General features: G+C 41.1%; 1 protein-coding gene and 1 pseudogene across 1 annotated transcript in view; one reads left to right on the plus strand and one right to left on the minus strand.

Annotated features, from left to right (window-relative positions):
- Positions 1-12,235, minus strand: part of ENPP1 (ectonucleotide pyrophosphatase/phosphodiesterase 1) — an 82,925-nt gene extending 70,690 nt beyond the window's left edge. Inside the window, exon 1 of the mRNA XM_033235441.1 lies at positions 11,984-12,235. Within this exon, the coding sequence (XP_033091332.1) occupies positions 11,984-12,223 (240 nt within the window). The 5' untranslated portion in view covers positions 12,224-12,235. The remainder of the gene's footprint in view (positions 1-11,983) is intronic.
- LOC117097527 lies at positions 98-525 on the plus strand (annotated as a pseudogene).
- Positions 12,236-17,753: the final 5,518 nt, after the last annotated feature.

Raw genomic sequence — 17,753 nt, forward strand, 5'->3', positions numbered from 1 at the left:
TCACATCCCCTAGTTTTTAAAAATATTACTGAAAATATTACTGAATATACACCTATTTCCTAAATATTTGTAAATATATTCACAAAATTTTTCTTGTCAGGATCCCATTATACTTCTAAAAGTTACTAACAACCCTGAGATGCCTTTTCAGATGATTATGGACATTCTTCTTTAAAACCACACCAAAATTCTAAAAGTAGTAATTTCTTAAACTGTGGCCAGTTGCTCCGAAGCAGGGAAGGGGGGCAAGATGGTTTACATCTGGAACGGACAAGTGTTGGACAGCTGGAGTCAGTCTCCATGGAGATTATCTTTGATAACAGATTTCTTCTGGGGAATAGCACTTTGTGGTTTTGCTTTTCAAAACTCTGCTTCAGCAAGATGTGAAAAAAAAAAAGAAGCTATGGAAACTCATCTGATTCCAGATATGATGATGGAAGAGGGCCACAGGGAAATCCTCCCCAAAGAATAGGTCGAATCAATCATTTGCATGGCCCCAGTCCTCCTCCAACGGCTGCTGGATGAGGAAGGCAAATGTCTGCTCTACGAAGAAGACAACTGGACATGCACAGTCACAGCAGAAGAAAACCATCAATAAGTGGTGGGCTGGCCATGCTGGAGCAGTAGACAAATGTGTGTGTCTAAATAGGGACTGCTCTATGTCCTCACAGATGAATGAGGTAACGCTGAGAATTCCCTCTGCAGGGAACTGGCTGACTGACATGCAGTTCCACAAATGCACGTTTATCTCATTATCTTTTTTGTATAGTTTATTAAAGTATTAATACAGTTTCAGTAAGTAAATATTTTCAGGTTGCAAAATGAACTCCTCATCTTTATATTAAATGCACACAAAAAACCTGAATCTGAAGAATATAAATAAAAGGCTATGTATTTAACACTGTTAGTGTCACCTTTCCAACTTCTGAAACACTGTTCATTGGTAATTTGTTCTCATTTATAAATCACATTGTATTTATTTCGATAGTATGCATATATCTGTGCTCTTGAATTAATTTTTATCTTATATTTGTCTTATTAAAAAAGTAAATTATGGCATAAAAATGGAAAGGGTATTACTGAACTTTTCATACTGTTACATTAAAATCCATTAGTCTATCTTGCACTTTGAATGGAAATTATACCAATGCATAATTTTGTAACATCATCTGCTCGTCCTTTGGAAAATATTGGTTCACTAAGTTTTATCATTCTTCCAAATGTTAATGCATGTCATTAAACAACATGAAAAAAAACACACACTCCTTTCTATCTTCATCAATTTTGTATAAGGATCAGTAACCTGTGACACTCAAATGGCAAATACAAGTTTTTCAAAAATCAAATTTTTGCTTGGTAACTCAGATTTTATCATAGACAACTGGTAGTTTCATAGGTTTTCCTTGAAGGGACAAGCTAACATCACTCATTTTTGAGAAAATATGTCAATAATTAAGTCTAAATAAAAAGCTTGTCAGTTATTTCAAATAAAAATGGTGTTCTTTGGAAAAAAAATTAGTTCAGCTTGCAACTTAAACTGCACAGCTGCTTTTCCTCTAGAAAACAGTACTTCAGTATGCAGCAGATATGCTACATGCATACTTCCAATTGTGTCACATAGAACATCAAGAAGACAGGCAATCTAGGTTTGAGATTATTAAATCTGCTTCATCAAGGACATTTATTTTTTTGAGATGGAGTCTTGCTCTGTCGCCCAGGCTGGAGTGCAGTGGCGCAATCCCGGCTCACTGCAACCTCCGCCTCCCAGGTTCATGCCATTCTCCTGCCTCAGCCTCCCAAGTAGGTGGGACTACAGGTGCCTGCCACCATGCCCAGCTAAGTGTTTTTGTATTTTTAGTAGAGACAGGGTTTCAACATATTAGCCAGGATGGTCTCCATCTCCCGACCTCGTGGTCCGCCCATCTCAGCCTCCCAAAGTGCAGGGATTACAGGCATAAGTCATTTGTCCTTGATGCCCGGCCTCATCAAGGACATTTTTATTGCTTCATCTAAGGTGTTCTTTTTAGTGAAATGGACTTTTTTTTTTTTTATTGCAAGGGCATGACTACTTGTACAACTGGTGCCACTGCAATGACTTCTGCTAAGGTGCTATCACTCCTTTAATACCACAGTATAAAGGTCAACATACTGAAAGGGCAAATAATGTCTTAATCTACTGAGTTTCTTTTCAGTTCTCTCTCTCTAACCATAAAAAATCATCAAGACCCCCAGATGCTTGCTAATGTCAAAAAAAGCTTTCTAAGCAGGAGGGGGGTCGGGAAACACACCGTTAGGAACAAGCTACTTTCTCAAAAATATTCACCTGAAAACCAAGATAGAGTGATTTTTTTTAAGACGCTCAAATCACAACTGTCATAGGATGTTTGCCAGCTAAGTCTGTGCAAAGTCCTGAAATATGGTGAGAAAATGGTCAATCCATAAGTGAGAAACACTTGTGACAATTCGCTGTGACAATTTACTTCCTCCAAAATGACTTTCTTATACATATTATATATATATAAAATATGGAGATATGTACATACACACTGTGTCTGTGTGTGTGTATGTGTGTGTGTGTGTGTGTGTGTGTGTATGGAGAGAGAGAAAGAGAGACAGAGAGAGATTGACAGAGAGAGAGAGAGACATGGGGTTTCATTATATTGCCCAGGCTGATCTTAAATTATGGTCTCAACTGATTCTCCTGCCTCGGCCTCCCCTTTAGAGGCATGAGCCACCTCACACAGCCCAAAATCACTTTCTATCAAAGCTCTCTATTTTTCTATTCTACTACACTCAAAAATAAGCCAAGAAGGAAACTCTAAGAAGAAAAGCATAAATTCCCAAAAGTATACCTACTTTGGAAGCTCACAGAAACAGTGGATTGTTGACTTCACACTAATAAAGTGCACTAATTTTGGCTTCCACCCAGGAAAATTTAGTCACTGAACTACCAAAGACACATGTATATCTCAATATAGAGGCAATCTTTAGCATCACCACACCAGAAATTTCTGAGGTTCTAATTACATACTGTTATACTGAAGCAGGCAAAGGAGAGTTGGAAACCCAACAGCAGGCCAAGCTTGATGAATAGGATATAACATTTAGCTATTAGTCCATGATAAAAATCTGTAGATAAAAGTCCTTCCTGTTACCATCATAAGTCTATTACTTACTAATGGTGTGACTTTTGCCTATAAATTTAGCCCATTGTTGCTACAAGTAGAGTAATTGAACCACCTACATCTGAATAATTTGAGGTGCTTGTTAAAAAGTGAGGATTCTTTGGGTCCATTCCAAATCTAATAAATCATAATCGCTGAGATTGGAGCCTAGGAATCTCTGTCTTTAACACTTCCCAGGTGGTTTTTATGCACAATACTGTTTGCATGGAAACCTGACTGACTGCCTGACTGAGTCTCAGCTTCCTTATCTGTAAAGCAGAATTGACTGTCACCATACTTTCCTATTTCACAGTTGTTAAGTATTAAGGATCAATCAAAAATATATGGGAAATGCTTTTTAAAACTGCCAAGTGCTACAAAAATGATTATAACCATCTAAACCTCTACCACCTACATTTCTACCAACTCTTCTAAAAACTAAAAGTAAAAAAAGGTAAAAATAATTTTTCAAAGACACTACAGATATTATCTTAATTGTTATAACTAAATCTCAGATAACTAGAATACTCAGAAAATAGTCTTCTTGTTAATATTTAACTGAACATTCTGATCACTCTTTTGAAAAACTTTAAATGTGTTACTACACTGTCTTTCCTTGGTAAATGCATAACTTAGTTTTTATCTGATGACAAGGGATTTTCGAGTTGGGTCAGAATTCTGAGTATCAGGTTTTGTTGCCCAAGAATTATGCTTAGGAGAGTAATCTATGTTCGGCCCTGAGCTCATTTGCTAAAAGGTTTCTTGTTTATTTTTTCTTGTTTGGGGGATATTTTATGGTTGATGGAGGCATGCTTATTTTAACCAAAAGCAGATCTCTAATTACAAGTTGTATTCCAAACACTTATTTGTTCCTAAGTTGTCTGGAACTTAAAATGCCTCTCCCCATAGCAAGAAAAAAAGAGAAGTTATAAATCATGATAAAGTTATCTGGCTTGTACAAAAAGGCCACAATATAGATGAAACACATTTGCTGTATCTTAACCATCACACAAATATTTTACAGTGATATTCATCAAGCTTGAGAGTAAAACTGAATATGAAACTATTTTCATTTACCTTTAATATTGCTATTTAAGATAAAAAGAGTCCGCTGGATGAAGATGAAAAGCTGATAGAGCCGATGCAGTGGCTCACGCCTGTAATCTCAGCACTTTGGGAGGCCGGGGTGGGCAGATCACTTGAGGTCAGGAGTTCGAGACCAGCCTAGCCAACATGGTAAAACACTGTCTCTACTAAATATACAAACAAACAAACAAACAAAAAAATTAGCCAGCTGTGATGGTTCCCTACTGTAATCCCAGCTACTCAGGAGGCTGAGGCAGGAGAATCGCTTGAACCCGGGAGCCGGACAGAGGTTGCAGTGAGCCAAGTTCACGCCACTGCACTTCAGCCTGCGCAACAGAATGAGACTCCGTCTCAAAAAAAAAAAAAAAGAAAAGAAAAAGCTTATAGATAAAAGTTTCTGTAAATGTTCTAGAAAGGTTAATGGCCCCCAGTTCTTTATTAATCAGAACACATAAGGTCTGTCAATGTGACCACCAGGGATTTTCTTCAGAGTCATGATTAGGATATGATGGGGGCAGGACATGACAAAACTGAGTGTCCAAAGTTAACTCAACAAGTGAAACAGAAGAGAAATTAGCAAAGTGTTTTTGAAACAGTAGCTGCATATCCCTGAGAAAGAGACAACATGGAGTAGAAACAGCTGAGCTATAAATGGTGAGAAAGAAATACCAGAACAAGATTCAAAGCAGAAGAAAAGAAGGGACAGAAAGTAATGCTGAAGAAGAGCGTGCCGTCTACAAGAATCACAAAGACCGAGTTCAGGATGTGGCAGCAAAGTTACCAAAACCAAAGGGGCCTTGGCGTAAGTGAAGGAGGCTCTCCTTCATACATGCCGACTGCCACACTTGGACTGTTTGTACCTGAGAGAATGTTCACTGACTAGATTTCTGATTCTGAATCCAAGTTATCAGAGGCCCTGTCTGCCTTCTTCTTAGGCACCCTCACCTTAGTTGGGTACTTCTGTTCCTTCACTATCTCCTCCATCTCCCTATACCCAAATAAAATTATATCCCAGTTTCAATCTTACCCCTGAATTTATACTCAAGTGTCATCTCTGTTTGGATTCCTGACCATCACAGACCCTATAGGTCTCTGCTTGTGTATTCAGTCTTCCCACCTTCCTCTTTTCCAAGTCAAAGTGGGGCTCAGTCTAACTAAAAATGCAGTACATTCATTCAAGCAATTAAAAGCTGACACTGAGTGTCAGGTACTATCTTCTGCCTAAGAGTAAACACAACAGTCTTGGGTTCCTAGGAATCCTTTATGTATTTTATTAGAACATGTGAAACCAATACCGTAAGGGACACTGTGGACACTTCTCTAGCCTCTGAAGATGCTCTGCTTATTTTGAAATAAAATGTTCAACTACGGCTGGACAAATTTTATAAACCAAAGGAACAATGTCCACTCCAAGTCTGATTAAGAGCAGAGACTTAGCTTGAACATTCTTCCTTCAGTATTCTAGAGTTCAGATAATAGATTATAAGGGAAGGAAAAGGAAGCTAACTGAATTTTAATGTTTATACCCAAATCTCAAATAATGCCAGCTTCCGCCTCTTAGAAAGAACTCTTTCACAACACACACTCAGGGCAACTTGAATCTAGGCTCCTGGGTTGCATTCCTCAAACGTGGCCCAAATAAAACTCTCTAATTATATTAATTTAGTCCTGTTTTTTTTTTTTTCTTTAGGTCAGCAGGATTCACAGTGACTTCCCACCACCCCCTGGTGTTTTTCTCTAAAATCAGTGCTTGGTACCAGCATGAACTCACTGCATTCTCCATTCTCGGAAGTCCTACTACATGTTGTGGAGATGAGGTCTCACTATGTTGCCCAGGTTGGTTGTGAACTCTTGAGCTCAAGCAATCCTCCCACATCAGCCTCCCAAAGTTCTGGGATTTCAGGCATTAGCCACTATGCTCCGCCAGAAATCTTATCTTGTGTGGTTGAAGCTGATTGAGATTAGATGGATCGGCATTTCCATTGTGCAAACCACACTCAGTCTTCCAGAGTGGAAGAATAAATAAATGGAATAATGAAAAGTTAATTGGCAAAGCTTACAGAAAGCTTTAACTTTCCCTGGCCTAAGGCTCTTCCATTTGCTTAACTTACATTCTACCCTGCTTGGAAAACATCAGCTTTCTCCTTTTGAAATAAGAATGGAAAGATCCATGCAACTGGATGAAGGAGCCTATGAACCAGCTCTCCTGAAAAGTTGTAAACTAAAAATAAAATCCAAAGCCCTCGACCAACTGAGTGTACCCACTCTTGGCCAAGGAGACCCCAGAGAAACCTCAAAAACTGAGTTCTCAGTCAAAATAGGAAAAGAGGTCAAACGCAGCTCATTATACTCCCTCCCTTTTGGAATTTAGGTGCAACAATTGACCAGCATTAATGTTACAATAGAAATAAGACTGCAAAAACAGTCTCTGTGGCAATAAGACATCAAGTTATAAAAAAGACCTTAAGGCTATGCCAGGAGAGGGTTAGGCCATGTCTGCAAACAATCAGTCTTACTACATAGCATGCTTAACTTACAACATCACTTTTTTTTTTTTTTTTTTTTTTGAGACAGTCTTGCTCTGTCACCTGGACTGGAGTGCAATGGTGCAATCTCTGCTCACTGCAACCTCAGCTTCCCGGGCTCAAGCAATTCTCCTGCCTCAGCCTCCCAAGTGGTTGGTACTACAGGCACGTAATACCATGCCCTGCTAGATTTTTGTATTTTTAGTAGAGATGAGTTTCACCATGTTGGTCATTCTGGTCTTGAACACCTGACCTCAAATGATTCCGCCCGCCTCAGCCTCCCAAAGTGCTGGGATTACAGGCTTGAGCCACCACACACGGCCATAACATCCCTTTTTGTTGATATCAAACTTCAGACAGAGTCTTACTCCTTTAATCAACCGAAAATTAAAGAATCTCTGAATTACCAGGCACGGTGGCTCACACCTATAATCACAGCACTTTGGGAGGCTGAGGGGGGTGGACTGCCTGAGCTTAGGAGTTCAACACCAGCCTAGGCAACACAGTGAAACCCTGTCTCTACTAAAATACAAAATATTAGCCAGGAGTGGCGATATGTGCATGTAATCCCAGCTACTTGGGAGGCTGAGACAGGAAAATCGCTTGAACCCGGGAGGGGAGGTTGCAGTGGGCCGAGATCGCGCTATTGCACTCCAGCGTGGGTGACAGAGCACGACTCTGTCTCAAAAAAAAAAAAAAGTATCTCTGAACACGCTGAATAAATAACCTGTAAGCCCTTGCTCTAAGACATCCCACCTTTTCATATGGAATCAATGTATATCTTTCATGTACTGATTTACGTCTCTGCCAGTAACTCCTGCCTCCCCAAAATATATAAAAACAAACAGTAATCCAACTGCCTCTGGTGCATGTTCTCAGGACTCCTTGAGAAAGTGTTTCCCTGAGCCACAGTCACTCGTCTTGGCTCAGGATAAACCTCTTTAAAATATTTTACAGAGTTTGGTTTTTCCATTAACAAGGTGATAACTCTTCATTATTGCCAAGGCCTTATAAGTTTCTCACTGAAAATTCTAAATTAATTAAGGATTCTTTTAACAGCAAGCTCTCAGGAGAGAAAAACATCAAAGATCATGGTCTCCAACCTGGAGATTTTGTTTAATGGAAAATGCCATCAAATAAAGGACTCCCTCCAGCCATGTAATAAGGGCCAATATCAGGCTGCCCTGCCTAAGTGGACATCTTTCTCAGTGGAGATCTTCAACACTTTGTTCTTTAGACCTCGACAAGAAGTGGATTAAAATATTCATTTGGTTACCTTCGGGAATAGGAACACTTTTCATATTTGTATTTCAAGTTGTTTTGTTGATAATTGTCCTTACTTGTGTCATCTTTTTGATTCTTAAATTGATTACGCTTTGTATTTCAAGATGTCTAAAGTCTCCCACAAAATTCTATAACAAAAAACTTATCACAATAGCTAGATGCTTAGAAATGACCCAACACGCCTCAACTCCAGTGTAAGTGAATGGCCTGAGACTCCACTGCTCTGTCCCCTTATTGTTGAATCCAATCCCTGAATTGTTGCCAACCAATTTAGCCTTGGAGCCTCACTAAGTTCTTAAGTTATAGTACTTCTGCCCATCTCATTCCCTCTGACATGGGACAAGATTATCTGGAAATGAGCCTTCCTGGCAATGTGGGACAAACTTACATCCAAAATGTTGATCAGTATTTTCAGAAGAGAAAGATTTTTATTAAAAGGAGGAAATGAGAAAGAAAAATTGCTCAGAGCCGTCTGAGATATGTGAACTATGCAAAATGTATCAGGCCCAGAGGGACACAAGCATGGCACTTCTGTCACATCTCACTACAGCCATTCCCAGGGGCAATTATTTAAAAGCATTTTGTTCCTGACAGCTGCTTCACCCACTGTCTTGTGTTCCTGGAATCTGTGATACAAAGAACAATGTATAGCCAACTAATAGCTTGTTATTGTAACATAAATGCTTGATAAACAACTTAGGAACTGCCTCTTCTTTTTTCCTTTAAAAAACCATTTGTAACTGCTGCTAATAGGAGCATATACCCAGGGCAACTTGAATCTACACTCCTGGGTTGCAGTCCTCAAACTTGTGCCAGACTCTCTACATTTATTAAAAAAAAAAAAAAAGAAGAAGAAGAACTCTTTCACTGAAACATGAAAGTAGTCTTCAGTGACCACCACCCATACACAAGCCCTTTACACATACACAGATACACAGATATATGTATTCATAAGCATAGCAGAAGGTCACAAACACACAAAAAAATGCTTTTGAGTAGCTAACTGGAGAAATGTATTGCAATGTAGTTGAGAATTACATGACCCTGTAAAATCACGCCAAGAAACAAAAGGAATATTTAAATACATCTCCAAGTCAATATATCTCGGTGGAAGTCTACACTTCAGTTCAAAACTTCATTTACAAGCAAGGAAAGGCATCTAATATCTAACATACCTACTGAAGCATGTAGAGAATAATACTTGTTTTTCCTTCTTGCTGTTTTCCTCAGTTTGGCTCAGTACCTAGGCATAAGCATTCCAGGGCCCAGGGCCAAAAGCCTCTAAAGCAGAGCCTGGTAGCCCTCTCCTAAGATCAAACACCACGCTGGGGAGAAGCCAGGGAAGGACAGAATCCTCACTTCTTCATCCACTCTCACACATCTACATCATTTTAGTTTATCTGAGAAAACTGCAGAATAATGTAAAAATTACATTGCCACTGCAACATGATTGTCTCTGCAAGGCAAGGCAACTTTTCTATTTATCCCGCTAAATTAAAACAGTGTAGCTGAGGATCACAGTGGTGGGCCTCTCCCAATCCTAACCCCAGGGTACAATTAGTTCAGTCCATTTCTGCAGCTTTATGAAAAGTGTGCTGAGGTTTAGTCTGAAAAAAAGGAATTCTGTAATTGCAGCTCCTCTCCAGAAGATATGTCCCAGAGCTCTTTGACAACAATTGTCAGGTTGCTTTTGGGGCCTTTTCCCTTTGGAAGCCCATTGTTTGGGGAAGTTCTGGGGGGAGTGGGAGTTGGGGGAAAAAGGTATTGAAGTAGGGAAGGGAAAGAAGAATACAAGTTTGCACTTTAAGTTCAATCGCTAAATAGCAATTTCAACAATAAAGGGTCTCACCGTGTCACCCAAGCTGGAGTACAGTGGCACAATCACGGCTCACTGCAGCCTTAACTTTCCCTGGTTCAGACGAATCTCCCACGTCAGCCTCCCAAGTAGCTGGGACTATAGATGCATGCTACCATACCCAGCTAATTTTTGTATCTTTTGTAGAGACGGGGTTTCATCATGCTGCCCAGGCTGGTCTCAAACTCCTGGGCTCAAGCAATGGAACCACCTCAGCCTCCTAAAGTGCCAGGACAACAGGTATGAGTCACGAACCAGGTCTGTTTGGTAACATTCGTATGTTAATGTCTCACAGTGTTCCATCAAAAGATATGAAGTAAGAATTCTTTCCAATTCAATAGATGCAAAAGACCCCAATTAATGGGATAAAAAAAAGGTCCATAATAGTCCTACTTGTGGAAGTAAGTCCTAGGACACTTCCATGGCAAATGCTGAGAGTAGCATCATCACACAGAATGCTGTTTGACCAGTTGACTGCAGGTCTCAAAGACTGCACAGCTTGCTCCAAAAGTAGACCTTTGCTGATATCTGTTGTGGATGGATAAGTAAATGAGCAAGAAAAATTTAAAAACTGAATTTTGCAATTGGAAAACCTGTAAAGATTGGTAGGCATGTAGAAATGGTTTTACACTAGAGTTATACACAGATTCCATATACGATTACTGACTACCTCGTCGTGTGTGAAACACCTTAAGATATTGATACTAAACAATTTAAGTGATCAGGTTGTAAAAGCTAAGGTCTTCCATTAACAAAATTTTAAAAAGGTGACTCAAGAGACTAAGTTCTCATCAATATAGTGTTATTATAGACTCAAACAATGTTACAAGATGCAAAATTTTATCTTCAGATGCAAACATCATGTGGCTTGGGATACTTATTCTTTGAACCTTAGGCTTCTTTTTAAGTACTAAGTATATGACACCATCTCTTAAGTCTAGGAAGATCGATTGATTCCTCAAAGTATTATAGCATCTCCATGATATCCCAAATACAGTGAAAATGGAAATGTATACAAAATGAAAGGAGACTTCAAAAATTAGAAATTTGTCTACAAAGCATTGTTCAATCATATGTAAAGGGATATATTTTAGGGTACACTATACAGAGAAATCTGTGATTTCCATATAATACAATAAAAATGATTCTATTTCCTTGTGGTTTTCAATTTACTTCCCTACATACATTCTTCAGCTTGATTTTCACAATAATCCCATGCAATGCACAAGGCAGCTGATGTTGCCCCATTTTCACACAGAAGAAATTGAGGTTTGGGGACAGTTACGCAAGGCCTCAGCAATTAATAACAGCCAGGAATCCAGGCCTTCTCTCAATCAGCACTTCCCACCATGAATTCAGAATAAAAACCAACCCCCACATTTCATAAAGTTGACTGTGGGTCCTGCAACTGTCATAGCAAAATAGCAGAGGAGTAATAGGTAGCTTTTGTTAGCAACACAAACCATGTAGCCTATGGTTAGAAGAGTGGGCAAAGAATCATAAAGGTTTCTTCAGTCATATAAATGTGAATATCCATGGAATTTCTGAGCAGCTGCAAGGAAATTCCAAAACGGAGCCGAAGGGAAAAAGTGTTCCCTAAAGTTCCTAATAAAACTTAAAGAGCTCTGCTAACACTTCAGCTGGAATCAGTTAACCCAAGTGAAATCATGTATACTGCACCCAGTGTTCCCCAAAAGAAGCAACACATTGATGCACTTTCTTAAGACCAACAACGTTCACGTTTGTCATTTTTCTCCTCTAAAAACTCGTACTCTCCTGGGGCAGGGGGTCGAGTATTCCTAAGGATGACGATTTTGAGCATCCTGCTTTCACAGGCATCCGTAATTCAAGTGAGAGTGAACCATCCTGCCCTGCCAGGGTACCGGGCAGGGGCGGCGGTGTAGGGCACTTGTAAAGGCTGCGGAGGAGAGCGCGCGGGCGAAGCAGCACTCGCGGACCATGCCTCTCTCCGGGGCCCGGTGCTGACTGCGCTGCGAGTGCAGGAGCTGGGCGCCGCCCTCCCCGTCCTCCCAGCCCTCCCCGGTGCCGGGGCCTGGCCGCGGACCTACCAGCGAGAGTACTTTATAGGTGTTGGGGTCCTTGGCAGTGCGGGCGCGCGCCGCCTTCTCCAGCGGCTCCTCCCCCACGTCCATGGGGGCCAGCAAGGACGCAGCCGCCTGCGGGTCCCCGGGCGCCTCGGCGGCGTGGCTGCGGCCCCGATCGCGGCCGTTCCCCGCCGGGCCCTCCCGGGGAGCGCGCCCGCCCTCGCCGCCGCGGCTCCCGCCCCCCGCGCAGCCGTCCCGCTCCATCGTGGCCCCAGGCGCTCCGACCCCGCCGCCCGGCCGCGCCTTTAATAGGCCCCGCGCCTCCCCGCCCCGCCCCGCCGCGCCCGCCCCTCGCGGTCAGATCCTTGGCTACCCGCCCTGCACCCGGTTCTCGCAGTCAGGGTAAAGCGACTCAACGCCCCGGATTATTTGGCTTCCTGTCTGATTTCGGGCACTCTGCGTGTCGGTTATTTTGGGTCCCTTACGTGGGCGTGTCTTGAACTTCCCCCCAAGCCGTCCCCTCCCCGCGCCCCGGCCACCCTCCCGACACTTGCAGGAATCGCCCTGCGTGGCCTCACGGCGCGGGCTGGACTGGAATTGCAGCATGTGGTCTACAGAGGGCATGAGATCATGGGGCCCCAAAATAGAGCGGGGAGGAGGAAAAGGATGCAGCCGCCGATGCCGGTCCGGCTTCTCAAAGGCGGGAGAGAGTGGAGTCTTGGGGTCGACCTGTGAGTTTCTGGCTGGAAATGCAAATGAACCATGGAGGAAGGCGACATTCTGTTTCTCCCCCTCTGAGCCCTGTCCCCCACTACCTACGGTACTATGAGAGAGAAATCGTCCACTTAAAATACTTGGGTTTAATATATACTGTACACACGTGTAAGGGATATTTCGTTTTCCACGGTTGTATGAGGTTTCTGGAGTTTTCTCGCTATTGTTTTTATGTATATTTGCTTATTTTTCTAGACTTTCTGCATTGAAGGTTTCAGGAGTTGGTGTTGCCCTCTCCTGAGGTTGACTCTGATACCCAGCAATATCAAACGTGTTAATGCAATCTGAAATACTTTGATAAGCCTTATTTTTCAACTAGGACGCTAACAGTAAGCTGATTCTTGGTGGGTTTTGTTTTACCTTTGATTCTGGAACTTGTCCATTTTCTGGCTCGTCGGTGAGCAAAATCACCAGTGTTTTGTGAAGTGAGACAGAAGGAAACCAGTGACTTCGAACTACTTTGCAATACCTGGGACTGACTTCAGGGACCAAGGAACAATTTTCAATACATTTTGAATACACGAATACATACAAATGTTTACACATGAGAATGAATGTTTAACAAATATAAAATGCATGTTATTCCCTTTAAAATAGTCAACTTGGGATGCTCTTCATTTATACTGACTCATCCATCCACCCATCCATTCATTCATCAAGTAATGAATCCTTCAACTCAATCTTTTGGCCTCCAACTATGCATACCATATAAAAAAATGAATTAAAATGTATCTTTCCTCAAGTGTGGGTGGAAGCGGGGGTGGGGGGTGAGACCAACTTGTAAATAAAAAAATTAAAACCTAAGTCATATATGCACAATAGAGTCACACATACGATATTGATACAGGAGCGAGAAAGAAATTATTTAGGCATATAGTGTGAGCAAAAGAGCCCTCAGCATAGCTTACCTTCTAACAAAAAGCAGCCCAAGAAATCAATTCCTTTCTAACAAAGAGCAACTTGGAAGATTGAGCTGCAAACATAGGTAAGTAAACTGTAAGCTTGCACGGGAGATGCCGGCAGCAGCACAGACAGAAGGGGCTACTGGGGGCCAGGCATGTCCACCATGGGGGTTTCACCTCCCCTCTTTTTTAGCACACGCACAGTAGGAAGGAAATAAGCAACATGGAGTAGCTACCTGCCTATATAGTAGAAGATTGGGGCGGGGGCTGCCAGAGATTTGAGCCCTATGCAGATGGCACACCTGGTCCTAACTGGTTTTTCGCTCTTTATGTAGATCAGACACCACCTCCCCACTAGCTCATGTATAAAAACCCCTGCATTTCACCAGGTACCGGCAACCCATTTTTCCGGGACCTCTCTGTAGCAGAGAGCTATTCTCTTTCTTTTGCCTATTAAAAATTCTGCTCTAAATGTCACCCTTTGTGTGTGTCCACATATTTGATCTCTGTGGCCGTGAGACCAAGAACCTCGGGTGTCACCCCAGACAACAAAGCTGCTTCAATATTACCAGAGCTTAGTGGAAAGGGCAGTTGACATCTGGAAGAAGTAAAAGCCTTCCCTCAAAGCATTATTGAACTTTTTTAAAAAGTTACCTTTGAGTCAGCTCACAAACCACCCAAGAGAAACAGGTTTTCACTGTTTCATAGTCACACATATTTTTCTGCCCCAAACTTGGCTCCAAATTTTCCTTTGACTCTTTCCAAAAATCAGATTCAAGGACACAGATTTGCTCCACTGAGACTGGTCAAATGAGTGTCAAAACTTCTACAAGCAACTCAACAGAGACGCTATCCAAAGTGGTTTTGAACCTGACAAAACAAGTAGAAGAAGTATATTGTCTGCATCCCAAGGCAACAAACCACTTTAAAGACTTATCATTTGGAAAATACAGTGTGCAGACAGTCTGCAGAGTCACAAACATCTTAGGGCCTGGGGAAAACATTTTTCTGTGGCATTAGTTTATTTTTAAAAATTTTTATGATATCCTGGTTTTTCTTTCTTTTTTTTTTTTTGAAAACACAATATGCCAGGAGCCATATTGACTGAGGCAGCACTATATACACTGCAAAAGGCGAATCCTGTGCCGTGTTAAAGGTTGTAGCATCTATTCCACAGGATTGTGTGCCCAGTGTGGACAGATGGTCAGATTTTTCAAGAGAAGCAGGAAATTTAAATGTTTGTGCGAATACTCCAGGTTACAAAATGTTGTCTACAAAATTCAGAGTAACAGTTTCTTCAAACAAACAAAATGTAGCACATTTAAAAGTCAAACAAAATGTAGCACATCTGCAGGATAGACCTGGCACACACACCACCAGGATGTGGTCTCTGCCTAATGCTCATGCCTCATCTGTGCCAGTTGGGACTTATATGGGTAATTATAAAAACCCAATTGGAAGTTTAAAATCAGAAGAAGAAAACTGAGCCAAGGCTGGGCGCGGTGGCTCACGCCTGTAATCCCACCATTTTGGGAGGCTGACGTGGGTGGGTCCCTTGAGGTCAGGTGTCTGAGACCAGCCCGGCCAACATAATGAAACCCCGTCTCCACTAAAAATACAAAAATTAGCAGGGCATGGTGGTACATGCCTGTAGCCCCAGAGACTCTGGAGGCTGAGGCAGGAGAACTGCTTGAACTTAGGAGATTCCAGTGAGCCAAGATCATGCCACTGCACTCCAGCCTGAGCAACAGAGCAAGAATCTGTTTCAAAAAAAAATGAGTCAGGTATGCCATTTTCAGGTTTAGCTATAGACATTGCAATGCCTGTAGTGAAATATTGCCTCAGTCTTCTTTATTCTAAATGGTCTGAGGGGCAGCTTCACCATCACATTCCAAAGTACAATAAGGTCTTGAGACATAAAGCCACAACACAACTTTTTGGGTTAATGCAAAGGTGAACAATGAATGTTTCATCCTTAATCCTAAATCACTCTGTTTTAGTGACTGCATACTCTAATCTGGCATAGTAGTAAAGATGATCATTTAAGATTTTATGCAAGTTTTCTATTAAGTTTTATTGTAACACATAAATATTTAAACATTTCTGTCTTGGTTCCTGAAGCTTTGGTTGTAGATAAGGCCACAATACCAAACTAAAGCAATTTATCAATGTTTAATTATTACTTTGAGGTTGGGAGACAACTTTTCTTAGTTATTAAACAATGAAATATGCTGTAGGGTAATTATTTTAGCAGCTGTTCCAGAGCTTTTCCAGCTTTCTTCTAATTCGCCAGTAAAACAAGAAAGACATCTAGCCAAATCTAAACAGAAAAAAAACCCTACAAGCTTCTTTAATCTTTGTGAGGCCTAGGGAAAACATTTTTCTGTGCCATTAATTTATTTTTAAGAATGTGTATGACATCCTGATTTTTCTTTCTTTTTTTGAAAGCACAAAAATATGTCCTCTGGAGAAAGAAGCTTGGATAACCATGTGACCTTGAACAGATTACCAGAAGCCTCTGAGCCTTAGTTTCCTTATTTGTAAAATGCTCTTTCAGATAATATCTCTAAATGCCAACAAAATGTTTGACATTTCAACTTTACATAAACATTTAAATCTATCCTTTCCATTTGTAAGTCAATCACTCACTACCCCTAAGGGAGAGAATAAAACGATTTAATGTTCTCCTATATTATGCATGGTTTATATATAATCTCTGGGAAGGTTTGAGACCTGTTATTAGGCCTGCATCTACAAAGAGGGTAAGGAAGGGATACTTGCTGCTCTGGGATGAAGGAGAGATGCCTATAGGGATCAGTTAGGTAACAAAATGAATAGAGAGAATTCAGAAGTGTAAGATCCAAAGGAGAGTAATAGAAACTGAGAAATGGAAAACGCATATACCATCCAAAGGGAGTGTGGGGTTCTAATTAGGGAAAAGGAGTCAGGATGGCGGGACCGAGGGAAAGCAAAAAGAGAAAGCAGGTAAGCTATAAGTCTGCCCTTCTTCGTGGTCCAGAACATTAGCCTTCTAGCACAAATAACTCACAATATTTCTGCACCCGGCTATCATCAGACCCTCGAGTGATTAAAAAAAAAAAAAGGCAAACTAATTCACTGCAACCTCAGTGTTATCAGTACCGCACAAAGCCCTCTTCAGCACACAGCACAAGCACCATTCCATAACATCCCCAGCAAGCCTTTGTCTCCTTGCAGTCAGCTCCTCTCTTGCTGGCCTGCCCATTTTTCCCTTGCAACACATTTTCACACGTGCTCTAATAAATATGACTTTCTTTACCTCCAATTATCTTCATAAATTCTTCTTACCCCCACACCACTGGCCCCAGATCGTCGCAGATTATCTGCTACAGGAAGTTGCTGTCCAGTCCTTCACGTTTTGGTTGACCACAGTATCTGCCACTCCTTCATTATCTCTTACACCTCTATTTCAAACAAAATGTAGGATTGCCAGGCAACCTGAATTTTAAGTTTTATTAAAGTACAATTTACCTATTATAATATCTACCCATTATATGCATACAGTTCAGTGATTTTTAGTAATTTATACAGTTGTGCAACTAATAATGCAATCCAGTTTTGGAACAATTTCATCACTTCAAAAAGTTTGTTTCTGCACATGTGTAATCAAAAACTGCTCCCACTCCAGTCCCAACCACAGACTTCTCTGCTTTCTGTGTGCAGCTTTGCCTTTTCTAGAAAATTCATTTAAATGGTATTCTACTAAGTTGTCTTTTGTGTCTGTCTTCTTTCACTTAGCATAATGTTTTGAAGTTCATCCATGCTGATGCAAGTATCAGTAGTCCCTTTTTATACACAGCAGTAATTTATTGTATGGATATTTCATATTTTATCTTTTCACCAGTTGCCAGACGTTCATACTATTTCCAGCTTGAGCTATTATAAATAATGCTGCTATGAACATTCATGTGCATGTCTCTGTGTGAATCTGCATTTTCCTTTCCCTTGGGTAGATAATTGAGAGTATAATTGTTAAGTCATATGCAAAGCATATATTTAAATTTTTGAGAAACAAGGAAACTGTTTCCCAATGTGGCTGTACCATTGTACATTCCTGCCAGCAACTTGTAAGGAGCCCA

The sequence above is a fragment of the Trachypithecus francoisi genome, unplaced genomic scaffold (genome assembly GCF_009764315.1).
Source record: "Trachypithecus francoisi isolate TF-2019V2 unplaced genomic scaffold, Tfra_2.0 Lachesis_group15, whole genome shotgun sequence".
Classification (NCBI taxonomy): domain Eukaryota; kingdom Metazoa; phylum Chordata; class Mammalia; order Primates; family Cercopithecidae; genus Trachypithecus; species Trachypithecus francoisi.